The 22,380-nt window shown below is 49.5% G+C and overlaps 2 protein-coding genes across 5 annotated transcripts in view; one reads left to right on the top strand and one right to left on the bottom strand.

Annotated features, from left to right (window-relative positions):
- The window catches only part of raph1a (Ras association (RalGDS/AF-6) and pleckstrin homology domains 1a), a 44,670-nt gene extending 25,361 nt beyond the window's left edge, over positions 1-19,309 (top strand). For 2 of the 4 annotated variants that reach the window (XM_062456806.1, XM_062456808.1), the window contains exons 8-18: positions 2,626-2,700; positions 6,525-6,602; positions 8,205-8,364; positions 9,819-9,940; positions 10,383-10,448; positions 10,578-10,721; positions 12,111-12,221; positions 13,230-13,328; positions 13,583-13,703; positions 13,843-13,982; positions 15,005-19,309. In XM_062456806.1, the coding sequence (XP_062312790.1) occupies positions 2,626-2,700; positions 6,525-6,602; positions 8,205-8,364; positions 9,819-9,940; positions 10,383-10,448; positions 10,578-10,721; positions 12,111-12,221; positions 13,230-13,328; positions 13,583-13,703; positions 13,843-13,982; positions 15,005-17,191 (3,303 nt within the window). In that variant the 3' untranslated portion in view covers positions 17,192-19,309. Of the gene's footprint in view, positions 1-2,625; positions 2,701-6,524; positions 6,603-8,204; positions 8,365-9,818; positions 9,941-10,382; positions 10,449-10,577; positions 10,722-12,110; positions 12,222-13,229; positions 13,329-13,582; positions 13,704-13,842; positions 13,983-14,185; positions 14,247-15,004 lie in introns of those variants that run through there. The other 2 variants (XM_062456810.1, XM_062456809.1) reach the window with 2 other exon arrangements.
- A 786-nt stretch (positions 19,310-20,095) lies between these two features.
- Positions 20,096-21,470, bottom strand: LOC134016395 (secreted phosphoprotein 24). The gene is made up of 4 exons (XM_062455757.1): positions 21,257-21,470; positions 20,854-20,981; positions 20,519-20,641; positions 20,096-20,374 (listed from the first exon to the last, which is right to left on the bottom strand). Exons 1-4 carry the CDS (start codon positions 21,369-21,371, stop codon positions 20,171-20,173), a joined length of 570 nt encoding a protein of 189 aa, XP_062311741.1. The 5' UTR covers positions 21,372-21,470; the 3' UTR covers positions 20,096-20,170.
- Positions 21,471-22,380: the final 910 nt, after the last annotated feature.

The following is a 22,380-nucleotide window of genomic DNA, read 5'->3' as shown; positions in this document are numbered from 1 at the left end:
CGGCTGTCTGTGACCCCCTAACGGCCGGGGATTCAGCCGCTGTGTTTCTTTCCTCCTTATTGGTGATGAACTGGGCGAGGTCCTCGGGGTGGATTGTTTTTGAAGCGGCTGAGAAGAGCCGAGTCATCCATGTGAAGCAGCGCTCTTCCCCGCTCCTCTTGAAGCTGAAGGGGAGGAGGAGGGAGGGGGGTGGGGGGAGGGGGAATCAAGTGAGGATAAAGATTTGAGTGTAGTCCCCAAGCCTAAAGCCTTGTTGGCATGCATGGCTCATTAACATGGCTCCTCTGCAGCACAGGTTAGAGTCACCAGCCTCTCTCTCTCTCTCTCTCGTTCTCTAATTTGCTCCCTCTCCTCTGGGAGAGGGATGCTCAAATGATTCCCAGATTTCACTAATGTTTCTTCTTTCTCTTCCTTCTACCTCCTTCGCTCCCCCCCCCTCCCTCCCTTCCTCCCTCCTGCTCAGTTGGCTCTGTATATACAGACACGTTGATCCCAGCTAGTCAGCTCCCTCGCATATTTCTCTTCTGATACAGACAGAGAAAGGGAGAAAGAGAGAAAGACTGAGGGATGGATAGATGGACAGAGTAGTGTAGACGACAGCAGATGTGGAGATTAATGATGGAGTCAGAGACTCTGACTTGATGCTGCCAGACAAATAGAAACACACTCAGGACGACCGACGGACACACACACACTGAGGAGGACAAACAGAAATACACGCACGCACACACACACACTCATGGTATGAGACAGACACACAGACAGAGTCAGACCCTAGAGAGTAAAGCAGCTTTCTGGCTGCCCAGACTTGATTTCTTCACTGTAACAGGGATCAACATCCAACAGTATTATTGTTGGATAGACTCTACCATATATTGACCAGAGGGATGATTTAAATCTTTGCTAATCTGGCCCAAATATGATATTTAATCTACAATATTAAAAGAAAGATGTTCTCAAAATGCTATCCAGTAATGTATTTTAGGTAGTGCAGACACTGCTGAGAAAGAGAGAGAGAGGTGGTGGGTGTTTAATAACTTATTTCTGTAGACAGACTGGTAGACAGCCAGACAGGTAGACAGACAGACAGACAGACAGACAGACAGACAGACAGACAGACAGTCAGAGAGACAGAGGTTGAGTCCTCCAGTCTCAGGTCAGTGAGAAGCCTGCAGCAGCAGTGTCTCTCACGCCTGGCCAGTCAAGCGCAGCCCAACATGGAGGAGCGGGGCGTGCATCAGCAACCTCCGCTCCGCAGAGGCAACCTTCTAGAGGGTTCTTCTAACTTCTACTGACATGATGTCATGTCATGTTGTGGTTCTGAAGCAATGGAGGAACATGAGCTGGGTCAAACGATGTTGTTCGTCAAACCAGTGACTTTACTTGTATTCCATCCTTGTTTTGTGCTACTGTTCCCGGCTTTCAGCCCCAAACCTTCATCCGTATGTCTTGATGTAGCTAACAAAACGCCTGCACTTTTAAATTGAGTGCAGGATATAGGAAACAGGATGGCTTTCTCCCCCTCACCCCCAGTCTCTCTGCTGTCTGCTGGCAGTAACCTAATGTTGGTGATTAAACACATCCAGCCTCTCTCTCTCCCTCCTCTCGGCCAGACCAGCCTAGCCTGATCCCTTTGGCAGGGAACACAGCCAGATAAACAGATCCACACAGGCTCTTCTGCTGTTGATGTCTGTCAGCCATGTCTACAGTTTACATTGACATGTAGTCATTTTTACAGTTACAGTAGCCCTGGACACTTTGTGCCTTCTGGTAGCTTAAAGGTCTGTCTCTCTAGTCCTGTCTGATCTCTGCTACTGTCCCAACACAGGCTGTGCACCAATCATGTCTGATACAAATGCTTCCCTTCCTCATCGCCCTAGCTTGTCTGTGTGCTTGATTAACATGTGAACATGCTGTGGCCTACTTCTAGGAGAGTAGAGAGCACCTGGTAGTGGCTCACGTGATGCAGAGCTAATGTGTCTGCTGTCTGTTACACACGAATATGAGATGGCCAGTGTGAGGTGGCTCAACATTTATACAATTGACTTGGTTGGCTCTGTTTTGTTTTGTTATGCTTTTTTGTGTATGTCTGTGTGTGTGTGTGTAAGTGTGTTTGTAGCACACACATTATTAATAGAGCAACTGTAGTCTGGGTTCCCCCAGGGTAGTAGTGTCTGTCTGTCTGTCTGTCTGTCTGGGTATACACTAATAGCCTTCCTCAGTGCACTGCTTCCTTGGAAAGGGGGTAAACGGCTTTATCTTAAATCAGGAAACCAATTCTTACTGCTTGATTGTTTTTGTCTAACCCAGATGTCTCTCCACAGCAAGTCAAACTTCTGTAATGAACGTTGACAATGTATTTGTCAGTTATCTTGTCACTATTACGTTCTGCTTGTGCCTCACACAATCACACTTTTGATTCTCTACCATGCTTCCACGCAATAAAGAACAAATGCTCAAGTTATTCACAGATTTCACTAATGGTTCTCTCTCTCTCTCTCTCTCTCTCTCTCTCTCTCTCTCTCTCTCTCTCTCTCTCTCTCTCTCTCTCTCTCTATCTATCTATCTATCTATCTATCTCTCTCACTCTTACACACACTCTCTCTTTCTTCGTTCCGCACCAAGCACTCCTATCTGGACAGGGAAACCTCCCTGATTCTGAAAAACATAGCAGGAAAGCCTTCTCACCTGCTGACCAAGGTGACTCCTCCTCTTTGCTTCTCATCCCTCCCACCTGCATGCCAATCACTTCACGCCTCCCTGCTATTGGTGGCTATTAACCCCCACCTGCCTTGCAAGAACAAATGAACTGCTGCCTCTCTCTTGTGAGGTCATATCCTGTCGATAATGACAGCGGTAGCTAGCTACCTTTTATCTGGGTGTTTGTCGTGTAAAGAGGTAAGAAAGCTGCGGAAAGCATGGCTTCCTGTCCTCTGCATGTCGCATGCTCTCTCCTCTCTTCCCTCTCCCCCTGCCCGCCCCCTCCCCCTCCCCGCAGTCTGCACCTGTCTCTTGATCCCACTGATGAGAGAGCCAGTCAGAATCGGCTTCTTGCTCTCCAAACCACATTGTAGTCCCTCCCTGCTCTATGTGTTCCATATTCATTTACTCATGGAATGTGTGGTTGTGTGTGTGATGGATTGCTGGTGCTGTACATGTAGCCTACTAAGCATGTGAAGAGAGTAAGGCATGTATGATATATGTATATGTCATTGCAGGTCATGAGTGTGTTTGGTCTGGCCATAGCTAAGTCTGAATGAGAATGTGGATGGATCAGTTACAGAATGGGTGTTCTGGGTCGAATGTGCAGACCACAGAGAGGTTTGGACAGGTGGATTAGACGGGTACTTAGCGGGCAGTGTTTCTGTGTCTGTCAACTCCCTCACACACACACACACACACACACACACATTCAGTCATCTCCCAGAGCTTGCTGTTCATTGTTTGTCTGAATGTGTGGCTCCCTTCAACAACCAGGAATGGGACGAAAAGTCATCTGTAAAATGAATAAATGATCAACCCGGGACATTGTGCTCATGGTGAGATCCCCTTAGACCCTGGCTCAGCTGCCTGGCTGTGTGCTCCTGTACCGGGGCTGAGAAGCAGCCTAGACGGTATTGGGAAGGGCAAGGTCAAAGCTGCTGTGCGAGGTTGACGCAGTGTGTGACAAGGAGGCCTTCGTTCGGGGACGTGGTGGAGAGATCTACGGAAGGCTAAGATCAGGCCAGGTGAGGGGCCTGGTGTCAGGCTAAGGATTTGTGACAGGCTGGTGTGCGACAGGCTGGTGTGCGAGTCGAGCAGCGTGGGGATGCACAGGCTGACACATACATGCTAGCACACACACACATCGCTGGACATATAAATTCCTGTTTCTTTTCATGAATCCGTCAGAATTATATTTCCAAGAATTCATGAATTTCCGTAAAGCTTCTTAGGAAGCAAGTGGTTCTTAATGGTTAAACCCAGCATATTTCATTTCATCGAAGAGTACGCCGTGATCAGCCTTTGTCTGTATCACTCCAGGCTCTGAATCTAGTCTGGGGGGGATGAAATCCTACAGACTGTTTGTGTGTGTTGTTGATGCTGGTGTATCTGTGTGCATTGTTGACGCTGGTGTGTGTGCGTGTGTGTGTGTGTGTGTGTGTGTGTGTGTGTGTGTGTGTGCGCTGCGAAGAGAAGCGGTTGAGCCCCGGCATTCACACGCCTCAGAGGGGGTTAATAGGCTCAGCTGATCTGATTGGATCGTTTGGGCTAGGCTGTCAGATCAGGCTGGTTCTCCTGATCTAATCCTCTTTACTGGTGAGGGGTGCTTCTCCTGTACACAAACACAGGCACACTCATTGACACGCACATACTGTACACACCCATGTATTATTCAACACATAACTACACATGTATATGACAGCTTCTGAAATAATTGCATTTGACTGTCATGAATGTCAAGTTCACTCTGTCAGAACACTGAAATCTCAAAGACCAGGAGACAGGGTGATTAGATTCCTGTGGGAGGCCGTAATTAGACTGAAGATGTGTAATTATCTTACAAAGGATTCTGGGGCAGGAGCACAGTGTGTGTGTGCATGCAGGTGTGTGTGCGGGCATGTGTGTGTATTTCCCCATGTGTGGATCCTGTTCACAGTTATTTTGTGCTAGTTTTATCCTGGGCTCTATACTAAGTAGCACACACACCCAGTACTCAGACCAGCTATGTTAGTCAGCTACTGTAGGCTCTGTTCCCCTTCTGCTCTCCCACTGCATGAGTCAGAACATCACATTATTTATGCCACAGCAAGCCAGGAGGGAAGACAACACACAACTTCAAAGAGTAAAAAAGATGGGGTTGGCGGTTTAGAAAAAATATTTTAATCTCAGTAGTACCATCTCAATCTAGGTCACCCATGAATATCCAGTAAATGGGATGGAGATGCTAATCTTGATTAAATCATAAGGCGCTTGCTGCAGCAGCACTAGCTTGGTGGAGGAAGGTCAGAAGGTTTGATTAAGGGTCAACTCAATGGTGTGATTATCTTATAATCCTCCATGTTGGCTTGAGTATTAAACATACGCACTTACAGAAAAGCCCTGTCAAATCATATTCGTGGATGTATTCATGCGCTTTGCTGTGCCGTCACTAAGGCACACATGCAGAAAGGGTCATCTTCAGATGGCCAGGAATGGATTGTTGTGGGGGGGTGTGGGTGTGGGCAAAAGCGTGTGTGTGTGTGTGTGACTGATTAAGGGTGTTGATAAGAGGCTTGATTCTTAACTCTTTCCCTTTCATCCCCTCCATCCAGTGGCTCTGTCATTTTGTTGGTGCCTTTTTAGGACCCTCTGGGTGTGTGTGTGTGCGTGTGTGAGCTTGTTGTAAGCCCATGATGAAGATAATTGGCTACAATAGAACGCTCCCCCACACTCTAGCCTGAGGAGTCTCAGTCGAGGAGGATAATACCCTCGCTCAGAGAGAGAGAAAGAGAGAGAGAAGAACGGAGGAGCCAGAAGAACACATAAAGGGATGGAGAGGAGGCACACAAAGTCAGATAAAGAGAGCAATAGAGTGCACGAGTCCGGGAGAGAGAAAGAGAGCTCAAAGCCTAATCGTGTGTGTTGGCACTGGCATCATTGCCCCTCCTCTCACCCTTTCTCCCTCCCTCCTTCCCTTCCTCCCTCCCTCCGTCCCTCCCTCCAGTCAGGGAAGCAGAGAGAGGATCCACAGCTCTCAGTGTGAGCTCCTGACAGCTGCGAGTCTGGGTGTCAGAGTAGCAACACTGAAGCGAGGGAGAGGCATCCCCTGTTTGGATCCAGCCTGCCCTTTCAGGCCCAGGTCCTGGTCTTGAGTCTTCTTTAGTCCGCCTGTGTCTCTCCGGGGCTGGGAAGCCCTTCGTGTGGCCAGAGGACATCCCTCCACAGGGCTGGGACGAACAACCTACGACCCTGGATGCTTTAGTCTGGAGGGAAGCTGAGAGGTTTGTCTGGAGTACAGATCTGCCGCTCTCGCCTGGTCTCTGGAGTTAGCCCTGTGCGAGGAAGCATTTCCACCGGCTAATCCCTGCAGAGGAATTGTCTCCTAAAACAGATCCAATGCTAATCTGGAGGAGAGTGAGAGGGGATTTCTGCCGCTGTCTCAGATTCACAGATTCCTTATGGAAGACACTCCACTCACATCTTAGGACTGGGAACCAGCTTATTCCTCCTACATAAGGAGCACAGAAACACTGCCTGTAGTTGGTAGGACACCTTGAGGGGATCATGGCAGCGTGTTGGAGGAGCCAGGTGAGTTAGCAGCGGTGTGTGTAGAGGGAGCAGCACATTACCTGTCTCGTCTGGACCAGGAGAGAATGTGTGTATGTGTGTGTGTGTGTGTGTGTGTGTGTGTGTGTGTGTGTGTGTGTGGGTGTGTGTATGTGTGTGTGTGTGTGTGTGACCTGTCCTGGATTCTGGATACAGGAATGCTTTAGGACTGTATAGTTATGAAGGGCACATTTACAATGTGTATTCATGTATTGTGCGTGTGTATGTGTGTTCAGGAGGAGCAAGCTGCCAAAACAAAGGCAGAGAAGATTCGGGTTGCTCTGGAGAAGATCAAGGAGGCCCAGGTTAAAAAGGTGAGTGACTAGCCTCCGACCTAGTTACCTAAGGCAAAAGAGTGTGAAGTGTGTGTTTGTGTAGACTGCTGGCACGTGCCGGCTACTCTGCTCTTTTCTGGGTCAGGTCAGTGTTACATGGCAACAGCTGGGGTCATACTGCTGGACACACAAACATCAGCCCACACACTCCCTCCATCTCATATTCCCTCTCTCTCTCTCTCTCTCTCTCTCTCTGTCTGACCCACTGCCTCTCTCACGTTTAATCGGTCTGTTTCTTTTCCTCTCTTTCTTTTGCTCTCTATCCCGGTATTTGTCTTTATCCCCCTCTCCTTTCTCTCCCTCTCTCTCTTCATCTCTCTCTCCTCCCCTGCCACTCTACATAATGGCGGAACCCTCTAAAGTTAAGCCCAAATCCCAGCCGGAGGATTAGCGTACGGCAGTACCAGCTTTAGCATGGCTGCAGGCAGAGAGGCAGGGAGGAAGGAAGGAATGAGAGGGAGTTGCCACGTGCAGACTGACCTTAAAAGTACTTGAAGAAACACTGTTGGGCCTCTACTAACCTGCTTACACACTCAATCAGTGTGTGTGTGTGTGTGTGTGTCGGGGGGGGGTTTAAGGCAGGTTCAAGGCTGGCCACGACACCCCCACCAGGTAGGACGGTCAGGTGAGCAGGATCTTCCCCTGAGGGAGGTCCCCCTTGTCCTGCCTGTATAGCGGGCTGTTCACCTCCACCCAAGACCACCAGGTCTGGTTCCACTCTATTCCATGTCAAGAACCCCTCGGTTCTCTAGAAATGGATCTCTTCTGACCATAAGCTTTCTGTTCATGCCGGTTCTGTGTGACTGCATTGGCATGCCTCTGCTGTTGGCCCACATCTGACTTGGTGCCTTTGAGATGTGTGTGTGACACGTGTTTTTATGACAGATGTGTAGAATTCCTTGGAATTAGACGAGTTGTACGTAACTCCATAGGATTGGAACGTGATTCCATATGATTGCGTCTGTACAGCTGTGCGATTGTATGATTATGGTCCCTGTAGTAGTAGTGGTCAGTGATTGGATTAGCCGAGGGTCGACCAGGAGTGCAGTGTGTTGTAGCTGTATGTAGGTCAGTACCGCTGAGCATGGCCTCATCTGATTGGTGGATGAGTGTGCTCCTAGGCTTGCTGCTGCAGCGGTGAGTTTTAATTCAGGAAATGGAGAGTCAGAGAGGGGATTTGCCAGTCCTATATGGGCCCTCTCATTTGTCTCATCCTGCCAGCACAGAGAGGATTGGACAGGCTGAGGATGGCGGGGTCAGCATCTGCCTCCTCTGCTCTTCTCTCCTCTCCTCTTCTTTCATGTCCTCTCTTCTCCTTTCCTCTTCTCTCTCCTTTCCCCTGCCCTCTTCTCTCCTCTCCCCGCCCCCTTTCTCCAGTGTGACCAATCATGAGTATCTGATATCACTGTGACACACTCAATACAACGAGTGGGGAAGTGTGCTTGATCAAATCCAACCTAGCAAACAACATGTCCATGCACACATCCATGCACACATCCACGTCAGAAAAATACATCTACCCAAATCTGTTGGGGGGGGCGTTCTGCTCTGACCTCTCTGCCCTGTCGTGTGTCTGTGCAGCTGGTGATCCGGGTCCACCTATCAGACGAGAGCTCCAAGACCATGATGGTGGACGAGAGGCAGACGGTCAGGCAGGTGCTGGACAGCCTGCTGGACAAGTCTCACTGTGGCTACAGCCCCGACTGGTCCCTGGTGGAGACCATCAACGAGCTGCAGATGGGTACGAACACACACACACACACACATGCATACACACACGGGCAGCCTATTCGCCTCTTTCACGAAACCCTCTGTCACTTACACACGATCATCGTCATGCTCATTGTCATCATCATCTCACATGGTCAGACCAACACGTTAGTTTGATCCAGTTCAGCACTGTCATCCCCAGCCAGATGATTTCTGTGTGTGAGCAGGGAGATGGGGATGAGCAAAAGGGGGGGGGGGGGGGGGGGGGATTTTACTCTCTGGAATATAGTGCATGAGAATGCCACAGGGTTAGTATTGGAGACCAGTGGCATCCTGCTGGAGAGATGGTGACCATTTAGAGAAGGGTTGGGGGATAGAGGGTAAATGTGCACACTCACACACACACACACGCACACACAGCATCCTTTTTGGTGCCATGGGACATTGTAATAATTCCATAGGGTGCATACACACACACACAGCCCTGTCTAACTCGGTCCAGGGCAGTCATGTGTGTGATCTAACCTACATCTCCAGGGCTTCCGCTGGCTGGCCAGCTTCTCTGCGCAAGCTCCTATTATAAAAGAAGAGAGGAACAGTGAAAGAGAAAGAGACGGAGAAGGATAGAGAAAGAGAGAGGGTGGGGGTGGGTGGATGGGTGGGTGGGGGAACAGCTCTAGATACTGTACCAGGCCAATCCAGCCTTAAGCTCTTCATTCACACACTGGCATGGCCCTCTGTAGAGACCCACAGACTGAACTGAGACAGGAAGTGAAGAGAGGACAAAAGGGGACAAGAATGCCAGCAGACCATGTAGCCTCATAGAGAGACACATTCTGTAAAGCCATACAGCCCTTACTGCATGCATTAGTGTGTGGGTGTGTGTGGGGTTGGGGTGTGTGTGCGTGTGTGGGTGGGTATGTGTGTGTGATGTTGCCCTTAAAAACAGCTGTGTCCCAGGCCAGGACAACTTTATCTAGGGCCTATAACCTGAGAAACATGATCTGTCTGCAGTGCACACACACATATGCGTACACACACATGCCTACACACACACACCCACACGCAAACACACACCCCCCCACACACACACACATACATTTTAATCATTTAATCACCTAATGGACCAAGGTTGTAATCCCACAGGGATTTATTCCATTCCATTTAGATCCATGGCAGATGGCAGTTCTATCACAGCAGAGGCTGATGTGTGTGATGGTCTGTGTGTATAGGGGAGGGGTCTGTGGCATGGTGTGTGTGATGGTCTGTGTGTGTAGGGGAGTACAGAAGGATGATGGCTGACACTGGGGTCATGGTCTGGTCACTCAGGCCAAGTTTGACCTGAAAGTTTATGTTGGATTCAATATCCATGAAAGCTATTTGGTGCACTGGCTGACTTCAGTTAGCTTGGCACAACACTAACTCGTTTAGTTTGTCTGGGGTGAGTGATAATGTCATCCATTTTGTGTTCTCTCCTCTCCTCAGAGCGAATCTTTGAGGACCATGAGAACCTGGTGGAGAACCTTCTGAACTGGACCAGAGACAGCCAGAACCGGCTGATGTTCATAGAGCGTATAGAAAAATACGCCCTCTTCAAGAACCCCCAGGTCAGAATCTCTTGTCAGCTTCACCGAACCAACCAGAACCTTAAACTGTACTTTCAACTTAGAACCAGAGAAAACTACAAAGGATTATTACTGTCTAACAGCATTGCTGCATGCTGTTTCCATGTAGTAATGCAAACACACTCTGCAATTTTACGCACGCTCACATACAAATGTTGTCTGGTGTAAGTAGGTCATGATGGTGTAGATGATGAGAACATGAATAATTTATTGGTGACGAGAGGCCTGTGTCCTTGGTGGGCCCTTCAGAAAACCTTGATCTCCTGCACAGATCTGTAATACACAGTACTGAAGCATGCAACCCCATTTCTTGTATACATGTGGGGTTTATTTGTGCTCAAAACACAGCTGCACAACCTCAGAATGTACAGCCGTGCCTCGGTGAATGAACCCTCTCCCCTCTGTGTCTTCTGGAATGTTCTAGAACTATCTGCTGGGGCGGAAGGAGACGTGTGAGATGGCCGACAGGAACAAGGAAGCCCTCTTGGAGGTGAGCTGTCCTCTGAGGAGAGCGAGGACGTCACGTGATCGATTCCGTTTTCCTCCGCTGGAAATCTGGCCCTCATCTTTAACGTGTTCTGCGTGTCTGGTGTGTGTGTTTCTGTGTGTGTGTCTGCAGGAGTGTTTCTGTGGCAGCTCGGTATCCGTGCCAGAGATGGAGGGCGTGTTGTGGCTGAAGGAGGACGGAAAGAAGTCGTGGAAGAAGCGCTACTTCCTGCTGCGGGCCTCAGGAATCTACTACGTACCTAAAGGCAAAGCTAAGGTCTGCTACCTACCTGGACACACACACACACACACACAGACACTCCTGCTGCTTGCATGCTCTATTGCTCTCTCTTTCACTCCATTCTTCTCTCCTCCATACTGTCCAATGGGAGGCTTGTTAATAAGATTCATGTTTTATGGTCTTCTAGCCTTAGTCTAGTACCCTGGTGTGCGTGGGTGAGTGTGTGTGTGTGTGTGTGTGTTTAAGCGTGTGTGTGTAAGTGTGAGAGTGTGTGGGAGTACAGTCCGCCTGTTGTCCAGCTGAAAGCCTGTGCTCTGAGATTACAGTGTGAAGGTGCTGTAAGAGCACAAGATGGTGTGTGTGTGTGTGTGGTTATCTCTGGCTGTAGTCCAGCTATGTGGTCACTAACTCGCCACCAACACCCGCCTAACCTCACATCACACTGCTAATGAGGTCAAAGCCTGGTGATTAAGACCAGGGCTTGGAATAAATACACGTGCACGTCGACACACAAGCACACGCTAACACATTCTGTAGATGTTTAGATTGGACGTTGCAGCGTTTTAGATCTCTGTGTTGACGTCACGGCAGTGAATCAAGTTTTCCTCGGGTCATGCCGTCTGGAGTGGAGTTGGTCACATTAGCCCTTTGTGGGCTTAAAGGAGGCTATGCAAACACAGTGTCCTCAGTGGTCCTGTGAGCAGAGCAGATGACAGCCTCTCATCCAGCCTGTGGTATTTCCTTGTTATGGATGGGATAGTTTAACAGAGCCATCCTCCAGTGAGGCCAGGCGTCACTCTCCCTGATCCCTCTGGGTCATTAACCCAGCTGGAGCCTCACACACAGAGACACACACACACACACTCAGAGACATGCAGACACACAGAGACATACACACACACACACACACTCAGAGACATGCAGACACACAGAGACATACACACACACAGAGACATGCACACACACACACACACAGAGAGACATGCACACACACACACACAGAGACATGCACACACACACACACAGAGACATGCACACACACAGAGACATGCACACACACACACAGAGAGACATGCACACACACACACACAGAGACATGCAGACACACAGAGACACACACACACACAGAGACATGCAGACACAGACATGCGTGCACACGCAGCACAGACACGCGCACACACACACACACCCCCCGGCTCACATGCAAATGCACACACACCTCATGGTCTTTTACCCAGAGTTCACTGGCAGTGGCAGCTGTAGGCCATCTGCAGTGCAGTGTCCTGGCCTCCTCATGCACGCGACCCCTGCTCACACTGCTTCCTGCCAGCCTCCCCCTCCCCTCTACTCTCTAGTCTGTCTATACACACTGACAGATCTCAGAGTGTGTGTCCTGACGTGTGTGTGTGTGTGTGTCCCTGGCAGGCTTCCAGAGACCTGGTGTGTTTCCTGCAGCTGGACCACGTGAACGTGTACTACGGTCAGGACTACCGCAGCAAGTACAAGGCTCCCACCGACTACTGCATGGTGCTCAAGGTGAGGCTGCAGCTCACACACACACACACACACACTCTACTGCTCACACACACACACAGCACACACTCTACTGCTCACACACACACACACGCTAACTCCTCTCACACACACACACACACACACACACACATATCTGTTACGTCCCCAGGTTAAAGTGAGACGAGAGGATGCTTCTGTTCCTCTATTCAGCGAGGAGCGGGGCTGCTGGAACACCCTGTCTCTCTCCATGCCTCCACTTCCTGAGCAGACAGGGAAACAGATCGCTCTGTTTCCTCCTGTGCCTCCTCTCCCAAAACTTACCGTCACGATTGTGAAAACAGACTGGAGGCTTCAGAGGGGGCTGAGGGAGAGGGGAGGAAAAAGAGAGGGAGAGGGAGAGAGAGAGAGAGAGAGAGGAGATGTTGTGTTGTTTTGGATCTCTGGTTCCTGGAGGGATGATGGGTTTCGTGGATAGAGTGGAATACAGATAAAAGAACACATTTATCTGATATGAAGCAGCCAGCAGAGAGAGATTAATCTTCCAACAGTGTTTGTTTTTTTTAGTAAGACAGTGGAATGGAGTGAAGCAGTTCGGGAAGTACTGCCAATACTAACTTTCTTTCTGTTTTCACTGTGATTGAATGATATAAGTATGTCTATAAATCTCAACGTAAAGCTTCAGCTATTTGAAAGCCGAGGGATTGAGGTTAGGGATAGATTACTTATGTCTGTCGGAAGGTGTCTCGAGTAGCACACTCCCATCTAGTGGTGAAGTGTAGTAATACCATTGTATCTGGGCCAAAGGAATATCTCAGTTCACATTATGGTGTATCCAGATGGTCACAGATTGGCAGTTTATGTCTGCTGTTGTTCAACATGCTTAAATGAGTTTTTCCGAATGTGTCTTTGCACTTTCAGAAGATCAAGTTAAGTCCGCTTTCGAACAGAAGAATACATTGGAGTATAAACCAAACATTTTGGCACATTGTTGAAAGTGTTGGTCATTATCACTTGTGTTGTTTCTCTTAGCACCCCCAGATCCAGAAGAAGTCCCAGTACATCAAATACCTGTGCTGTGATGATGTCAGAAGCCTACACCAATGGATCAACAGTATACGCATTGCCAAGGTAGCACATAAGCTCCACCCAGAATCTGATGATATGTTTCCTGAGCTTTGATCTTTGACATTTAGGCAGAGTTTAGCTGCACTGTGGTATTCTGGTCTGTTAGTCAGCCAATGGACTGTGTGCTAGGTGTATAGTATGCACATTTTCGCATGAAACCCTGGATAACTTATCTGTGTGTGTGCGTGTCTGTGTGTGTGTGTTTTGGTTTACCTGTGTGTGTGTGTGTGTGTTTGTGTGTGTGTGTGTGTGTGTAGTATGGGAAGCAGCTTTACGTGAACTACCAAGAGGCCATGAAGCGGACCGAGGCTGCCTACGATTGGTCCTCCCTGTCCTCCTCAAGCATGAAATCTGGATCCAGCTCTTCCAGCCTACCAGGTTAGAGAACACACTGCTGCTGTCTGATTGGCCGCGGACACCTCTCTGCCATCCAGGCGCTTCATGACCAGACTCTAACCCTACTCTCTCTCTCTCTCCCTCTCTCTCTGTCTCTCTCTCTCCTCTCTTGTCTGTTTAGAGTCCCAGTCCAACCACTCCAGCCAATCAGACAGTGGGGTGTCAGAGACCACCTCGTCAGGCCACACCCGCTCCCAGAGTGTGGTCAGTTCTATCTTCTCTGAGGCCTGGAAGAGGGGAACACAGGACGACACCACCAAGGTATCCCAGACTGCACCTGGTCCTACTCTGTGTCTGTGTGGCTTAACCGCCTCAAGTCTGTCTGTATGTGTTGGAATATGGTGGTGATGGAGGGGAGACAGCGACTGTTCCCTGGTCCTGGATGCAACTGTGGTGTCTTGGTGTTGTGTTTCTTCACCACTGTTCCCATCTCTCCCTTCTCCCTCTGCGCTTGTTCCACCCAGGGGTCAAAGGTGAAGTTTCGGACTGCGGTGCCCCTGTGCACCGGAGGGGACTGAGGTCAGGGTTGTGACCGCTCGCAGTGTTCTAACACCAGAGTTCTAGAAGTCTCTCTCATCCCCCCAGGGTTGACTTTAGGCGGCCCAGGTCGTACACGCGCATGTCAAATACTGTCCGGTACACGAGCTGTGCTTGATTTAGCTCGCATGGTACGATGGGACCAAAGGAATCATCCTTAACGGTCAAGTGCCAAGATCAAATCAAGTGCACCTCAAAAAAGCTAGACATAATGTGGGCTTCTGCGTGTGACCCCCATCTGAAACTAACAGAAGCTACCTCACTGGTCACTGAGGGGTCGGGGGGGGGGTGATAGAGTTTTTAACCTCACAGCACTGCTGGTCTAATGTTGTTTTCTCTTGGTATGTGGTGCAACCATGTGTGGACCTTAGTTGGACTTAGTAGACCGGGTCCACAGACAGAGAAATGAGTTCACCATGGTTTGTGAAGAGCATGGTGTGTCGAGTTAGACTCTTGTCGAGGTCTGTGGAGACCATCGAGTGATCCAGGCAGCTCTACTCTGGGCTGTAGTGTGTGTGTGTGTTTTGGTGTTCATTGCATCATGCTAACGTGTCTTCAAATGAACCGGAAAATGTCAAGATTTCAGTCATGGCATGAATTAACATACATTTTTGATGTCGTGTTTTCTTACTGATATGATCTCTCCCTTTCTTTCTCTATGTCCCTCTCTCTCTCTCTCTCTCTCTCTCTCTCTCTCTCTCTCTCTCTCTCTCTCTCTCTCTCTCTCTCTCTCTCTCTCTCTACAGATGAGGGTGGACCCTATAAGCAGACCCTACCCCCTCCAGTTGCCCACAATGTCCCAGTCCTCCCCCCCGTCTCGCACCAGCTACACCAGCGTCTCCCCCGAGTCGTCCCCCTCACCCCCCGAGCCCCCTCCTCCCCCTCCCCCTCCTCCCCCGCTCCCCAACCCCACTCACCAGCCGGCTCCTCCCACCATGTACGTCAAGTACAGCACCCTGGCCAGGCTCCAGAATGCCTCCCAGTCTGCCAACCATTACAAACCCCCGTCTGGCCCCGGGGGGCCCCAGCCTGGCCCCCCTGGCCCCCCGGCCCCTCCTTTACAGTCTGTCAAACCTCAATATAACACCCTGCCCGCAACCTATGCCCCGGTGCCCCCCGCCCCGCCTCCCCCGCCCCCGCTCGCCATGCCCGCCCCTGGTTCGGCCATGGCAGTGTTGAAGATGGGCCCCCCCAGCCCCAATCCCACCTACCTCCCACCTCCTCCCCCAGAGGAGCAAGAGCCGCCTGCCCCCCTCCACCTGCACACCAACGGCATGCCCCCTCCCCCCCCCCTCGACCAGGAGCCCTCCTACCCGCCCCTCAGCAACACGGGCCTGCAACAGTTCCTGGCCCAGAAGTTCCCCAACATGGCCTACGAATTCACCCCGGAGGACCTGCAGGATGACTGTTCTCCACCCCCACCCCCCCCTGCCCTGTCTCCTCCCCCACAACTGCACCAGTCCTCCCTGTCCCCTACCCTGCCCCCTCCCGCCCCACCCAAAACCTTCACCGGTGGCTTCCCTCCCCAGACGGCCCGCAAACCCTCTGGCACGGGGCTGACCATCTCTCCTGTCTCCCCCTCCCCACCTCATCACGGCTCGTTTAAAAAGCAGCAGAGCTTGTCAACAGGCCATTCCCCCAATCAGCCACCGCCTACGATGCCCAAGCAGCACAGCTTCTCCTCCAAGACCCTCCCCCTCTCCGCCCCCATCTCCCCCACCCCCACCTCCTCCTTGGTCAAGCAAATCGTCAACCAGTTCCCAGGGGCCTCCATCACCCCTTCCAACTCTATGGATGGCTCCAAATTTCCTCCCCCTCAGTCCCCACCAGCCGTCAAAGCTAAGCCAAAATGGCAGCCCGGGGGGCAAGTTGCCCCCCAGTCCCCAGAGTTCCCTCCTCCCCCACCAGAGAGCACCCTGGACTTTCCACCTCCGCCCCAGTCCTCCTCTCCTCCTCCTCACCATTCTACCAAGATGGGGTCCCCCATCAAGAAGTCCCCTTCCTCCTCCTCCACCTCTTCCACGGGCTCCGCGGGGAAGAGGGGTCCCCCGCCCGCCCCCCAGCGCAACTCCAGCATCAAGGCAGGCGAGGCCCAGGATGAGAGGCCTAAGAAGGTGGAGAGCCTGGTCAGTAAATTTGGTCAGCCAGGCCTATCTTCCTGTGGCTCCTCCCCTGCCTCCTCCTCGGGCTCTCCCTCCAAGGATGCCTCCATGGGCCCCCCAGCGCCCCCCAAACCAGGCAAGCTGAACCTGGCCAACCTGCCTCTGGCTTTGCAGGGGCTCCAGACAGGACAGCACCGCCAGCCCAGCTTAGACTTCCCCTCCCCCCCACCGACCGATGCCGACTACTTCCCCCCTCCTCCTCCCGACTATGAGCTCTTCCCCCCGCCTCCCTTGCCGACTGACCTGCACCCGGGAGCGCCCAAGGTAGCGGTGGTCAACCCCCAGCCCCAGACCCCGCCTGTTGTCTCCTCAACATGGAAAACGAGCTCCCTGAAGAAGACCCCCCCCGCAGCTGTGTACAGGCGGAGCAACACAGTGCAGGAGACCCTCCCCTTGTCCCCCCCACCCCAGCAGACCAACCCTCACAGCTCCTTCAGCTCCCAGATACCCCCCACGTCCCCCAAGGGCACCAACCTGGCCCTGCAGCCCAACTTCCTGGAAGACCTCAACCGGACGCTGAAGAGGAAGTCGGTCTCGCGCCACGGCTCGCTCACTTCCTCCCGCCTCTCCTCCAAGATGGAGCCGGTAGCGACCATGGACGATATGGCGCTGCCTCCTCCGCCCCCAGAGCTGCTGCAGGACCACCACAGGCCAGCCAGCGGAGGAGGCTACGCCCATGCCAACATCTCAGGCTATGCAACGCTACGGCGCGGTCCGCCCCCCGCCCCGCCCAAACGGGACCAAAGCACCAAACTAACCGGGGAGTGGTAGTAACCAGGACATGGGGGGGGGGGGATCTAAAGACTATTAGGTCAGCTCCTCCGGAACTCTTTCTGTCTCTCCGTCTGTTTCCCCTCATAGCAACCACCCTGGACTGACTGAGCTAGGATCCTCTTCCTTGTAATCCCAGATTTTCATTATTATTATTATTATTACATGATTACTCCAATGAAAAGAAGCAAGCCTGACCACCTATCAGCTTTCCCACATGTTTGTGCCGCTTTGCATTGAATATAAACAGAAACAAAAACATAAAGGACAAGAAACTTGCTGCAATATAACTGGTACTGCATGGAGCCCTGTAGAGGACATGGTGTCACCTTAGCAACGGTTTGGGGGGGGTGGGAGGGGAGGGAGGGGGAGAGGGGGATTGAGCGTGTACAGAAAAATGTATGTGGATGTTAGGGTAATGAAGGGGAGGGAGGGAATGGGGATGTTATTATTAAGTTTGTGTTTTTATATAAGATTATTTAATACCTGAAAGATAATATTATTTGAAAGTTTTGTTTTTCAAACCATGTGAGTGAACTGGGGGAGGGGGGGGGGCGGGAGCAGCAGGGACAGGGGCTCAAGATCCCCTGTCTGTCTGTCTGTCTGTCCATCTGTCTGTCTGTCCGTCTGTCCGTCTGTCTGTATGTCTGTCCATCTGTCTGTCTGTCCATCTGTCTGTCCGTCTGTCTGTATGTATGTATGTCTGTCTGTCTGTATGTCTATCTGTCTGTATGTCTGTCTGTCTGTCCGTCTGTCTGTCTGTCCGTCTGTCTGTCTGTCTGTCCATCTGTCCGTCTGTCTGTCTGTAGAGTGTACAGATGCATTGTGTTAACGCTAATTCTAATGAAGATTTTTTGTTTGCAAATTGCACCAAAATGGTTGAAAACCTACAGCAGTTTTACTGTAGAGAGATGAAGATGACTGACAAGGCAATGACACTCTTAAGGTGCTCAGATAAAAAGGTGCACAATGAAGGTCCACCTCTGGGATTGGCTGTTACATTGGGGGTGGGTTGAACCCACTTTATTTCTATTGGTCACATATTTTTGTCTGTAAAGTTGCAGATCCTGGCTTTACTGGCCTCCTTCGGCCCTGTCCCTAATTCCAGGACCATTTGACCCTCTCCAGATTCTTGACCTTTAACCCTGAGAGGGACGACACTCAACTGACCCTGAACCTGCCCGTAGAAAGGGCCTCAGAGTCAGATCCTGGGCACCGTTAAAAACGACAGACTAAACACATACTACAAGATGCTCAGACGTGTGTCTGCTAAAACTGAGAACTGTTGGTTCTGATTACTGTCGTAAAAGTGGGACCACCGTGGCATTGAAAGACTTGCCCCATAACAGCCCTACAGCACATTTCTGTCAGACACAACGCTGCGAATGTTTCCTCTCATTGCTCGATCACTGAACGCACCCCCCAGGTCACGCAACAGCCATCCTGTCAGCGAGGTTGGACGAGCGTTGGATCACATGAATGCCTTCTCTTGTACTGTGTGTCTGAAGATGGGGACTGCTCTACTTGTGGGCACTGTGTCCCATCTGGTTTTACATTAGTAGTACTGAGTAAGACTGTAGCATGAAGACCATCTCTGGCTGTGGAAAAACTTCTGTCAACCTGTGTGTGTGTGGGTGTGTCTGTCTTAATTCAAACTAGGACTGTGTTCAGCAAGGTGCAACGTTCTGCAACGTTTAGAAAGGCGTGTAGGCATCTGTTCTATCCCGAGGCGTGTCTGAAACGTTGAGGGTGGAAAATCGCCCTCCTGAACGCAGCCCGTGCCAATTAGTCTGACAAGGTCAGAATCTATCTCTGTAACCAATCACGTTGCACTACTGTTGTCATGACGTTAGATTAGTCAAACTTTGGTGCAGAGTGGAAAAACTCTGCCTTAACATCTGCTACATCTGATGGCTTTGAGTCAGCTACAAACTATTGTCCATTTCAGATCTTCAGTATTTTCATGGCAACATAGAGATAATAAACCATTGTGTCTAAAGGTCAGAGGAGTTGCCTGAAGTCAGTCAGAGCCGTTCTTAGATACTCTGCCGTAACGGGGACATAAACCTAAAATGCATTTAAACTGAACAATAAAAATGTGCAAATCATACCTCATCATTTTTTGTAGTCTTTCTAAATGTGTCTTTTTTGTAGTATGTGTGTTTACTAAATGTCTACAGTTACTGGATCACTGCAACGACTTCTTTTCTGAGGTTCTGACAGTGTCGAGTGTGTGTATGCAAGTAGTTGAGTAGTTTGTGTGTGTGTGTGTGTCAGAAGGTGATGTGTGCAGTCAGTGGAGGAGTCAGAACACAGTGACCTACATTCCACTATGCTCACAGTGCAGCTCAGCTGACCATCCAGGAGCACCGCCATTGGTTCCTGAGCCAGCACAATAATCCATGATACAAACCACATTATTACGCTATTACAGCTTTGGAGGAAGAAAATATGACAGTTCATACTCTCACAAACAACCGTCTAACACTAAGGGTAATCCCAGTAGTAGTTCAGTTCACCAATATTTGAAAAGTATTCATAATTAATCATTAAAGATGTGCAATTAAGCAACCAAATGGACTATTCTAAACCTGCTTTGTAGTCAAGGGATTTGGTTTTTGAAGTAATATGAGTAAGTGAATATATTATTATAACAATCAGTGGAAAGTGATATCCTCATGAAGTGCCAAATTTTCCAGATAAATGTGTTGTCTTTCAACTCTCATACCTCGTAATTTGGTGTTTGACAGTCGCTCAAGCGGAATTCGAATAAACGATGTTGTTGCTGTCTGGCATGACAGCACATCATGGTGTTTGGTTCATGTGATTGACTTCCTCAGATCAATAAACCAATAAACTTTTGTGTGTTTGTGTTGGAGGAAAAGACCAGAGAAAGACATTTGTATTGCTTTATTCCTCCTGTGTGTCCATCTATTTCCAGAGCCATTTAGTTTGACCATTAACAACAGGAATAGTGATCTACAGTACATAGGGAGCACAGCGGAGAGCTCCGTCACATACAGTAATCCCAGGGCTTTGTTGGAAGATCTGGACGTTCTGCAACATGATCATCTCCTCACTGCTGGACTCGGAGCTGGAGCTCTGGGCAGGCATGCAGTCCAGACTCTGAAGCCTGCTAAACTGGCCTGCCACACGCACTACACTGGAGCAGGACACCTCCATCTGGAGACAGGAGACAGAAGAGGCAGTCTGACTGAGGATGCGCCGACAATGTTAGTGTGCGTCCTTCTCCTGAGTCCCTTCTTTAAGGTAAATTCAGCTCTGATAAAGGTTATTTTACTGATGTTATGAGAGGATTCTTCTCACCTGTCGCTTCCTGCTTCTGAAACGACATACATCCAGGTAGGGTTCCAAGCCTTTTGAACACACGGTCTCTCTGACGTCAAAGTCCAGGTGGAGATCATAGGTGGTCATATCCACCTGGGCAATCTTTCCAAAATACAAATGACTATTATATTTTATTCATCATTGGCTTATTTTATCAGTACATACAATGGCACAGGTTGGATTGTGAAGTCTAAAATGCCATCAGTTCTGGTTGGTTTACTTTTGAAATTACCAAAATAAACCACAAGATGGTGCTATAGTGCAGTTTATTGAGGCTGTCCTCCCCAGACTGTTATGATGCCTGGCAGACTCACCCGTTCCACGACGCTGTTGGCGACCCTGAACAGGCGGGGTCTTGCAGAGCGCTGGTTAATCTGGTCCTGTGTCATTCTGACTGCCCACTGGGCCATGGGCCTAAAGGAGAACCTCAGCACTGGCACACCTGATGGTACAAGACATACTAGTCACCTATCTGTTCAGGTCCTGTGGAATTCAGACCTTGGGTTGGGTTTCTCCCAAGTTTGGGTTTGTACAATAGCAACAAAGTATGTTTATCATATGTTAGTTGTTTAAAAAGAGGGTAGCATTGTGTCTAACGTCTCTGGGGCCGGTTTTAGGATTTGCTTACCGTTAATTATACACTTTGTGGCATACTTCAAATTCTAGAATGTTCCATTATCAAGGAAAACACAACACACGATACTTGATCATCCTCACCTGAGCAGCACAGGCACTGCAGCAGAACCAGCAAGACCAGACCCGACGACGTCATATCTCTTCCGGAACCTCCTGTACCTACCTGATAACTGCTTTTGTTGTTATAAATATTCATAAACGTTGCATCAAAAGAAATTCTGAAAGCTCCAGTGTTCCCTTGTGTTCTTGTTCAGCGTTCTTCTGGTGCTTGTGTTGTGAGATAGCTCAGTAGAGGTGTTTGATATCAGGCCTGTTCTGGCCTGTTGAGCCACTGGGTAACCACACTGGAGGTAAACATGCTCAATCAATACAATAATGCAGCCTGAGGATACCACAGTTTATTTTTTCTCATCTCTAAATGTTTACACCTCATGCTGGTAGTGGGCTATCGTCATGGTGTTTCCTAACCAAGCCCTGTGTATAAACATACTTTTTTTACAGTACATTTTATTCATTTAGCAGATGCTATAATCCAAGTCAGCGTAGAGTGCATAATATAGAAAGTATGGAAGAATATCAATGATCAGAAGCACATAGTTCTGTTTTGGTGGTCAGGGTTGAGGAATGGTCTGTGTTTACTAGACACAACACAAAGTAACCACGTCTGAGCTGCCAGGCACAGTGAACACTAAAAACATCTATTAGACAAGAAAGAAATTTATTTTTATTCGGAGTGATTTAGTGTGTTACGGCAATTTCTTGTTCTATTATTGAATATCACTTTGGAATGCTTGAAAGCTGACTAGTCTAGTTTGAAAAACAACTTTTTCTCAAAAATACACAAATGAACATGATGTCACAATGACATGTTGCTAAGGGATGGGAGCTTCCCAATTATGATGTCACATGTACAACTTGAGTTTTAAGTCGTCGTTCCAACATTTTCAGACAGTCTGATACAGCAGTAGTGAACAACTTTTTGTTATTATAGACAGCGATTAGTTAACAGTTACAGCAATAGCTAAGTTAGCTAATAATTGTTTACATTTGATAATTCAAATAAACATTGGCTCGATGGGTCAGGCCCAAAGTGACCCAGCGATCTCTTCGGAGAAACCTAAAAAAGAGAAGAGGAAGAAAAAGAAAATAGGAAAGTCTCTTGGAGGATTCCTCTGCCTGTTCTCAGTGCTGAGTTGTGTTGGTAG

This window comes from Osmerus eperlanus, chromosome 3 (assembly GCF_963692335.1).
Source record: "Osmerus eperlanus chromosome 3, fOsmEpe2.1, whole genome shotgun sequence".
Lineage (NCBI taxonomy): Eukaryota > Metazoa > Chordata > Actinopteri > Osmeriformes > Osmeridae > Osmerus > Osmerus eperlanus.
This window is presented reverse-complemented; position numbering and strand designations above follow the sequence as displayed.

Coding starts and splice junctions, on each gene's coding strand:
- LOC134016395 (XM_062455757.1), bottom strand. CDS start 21,371: ATGAATATTTATAACAACAAAAGCAGTTATCAGGTAGGTACAGGAGGT. Junction 20,982..21,256: donor GCAGTGCCTGTGCTGCTCAG/GTGAGGATGATC, acceptor TTGTACCATCAG/GTGTGCCAGTGCTGAGGTTC. Junction 20,642..20,853: donor CCAACAGCGTCGTGGAACGG/GTGAGTCTGCCA, acceptor TATTTTGGAAAG/ATTGCCCAGGTGGATATGAC.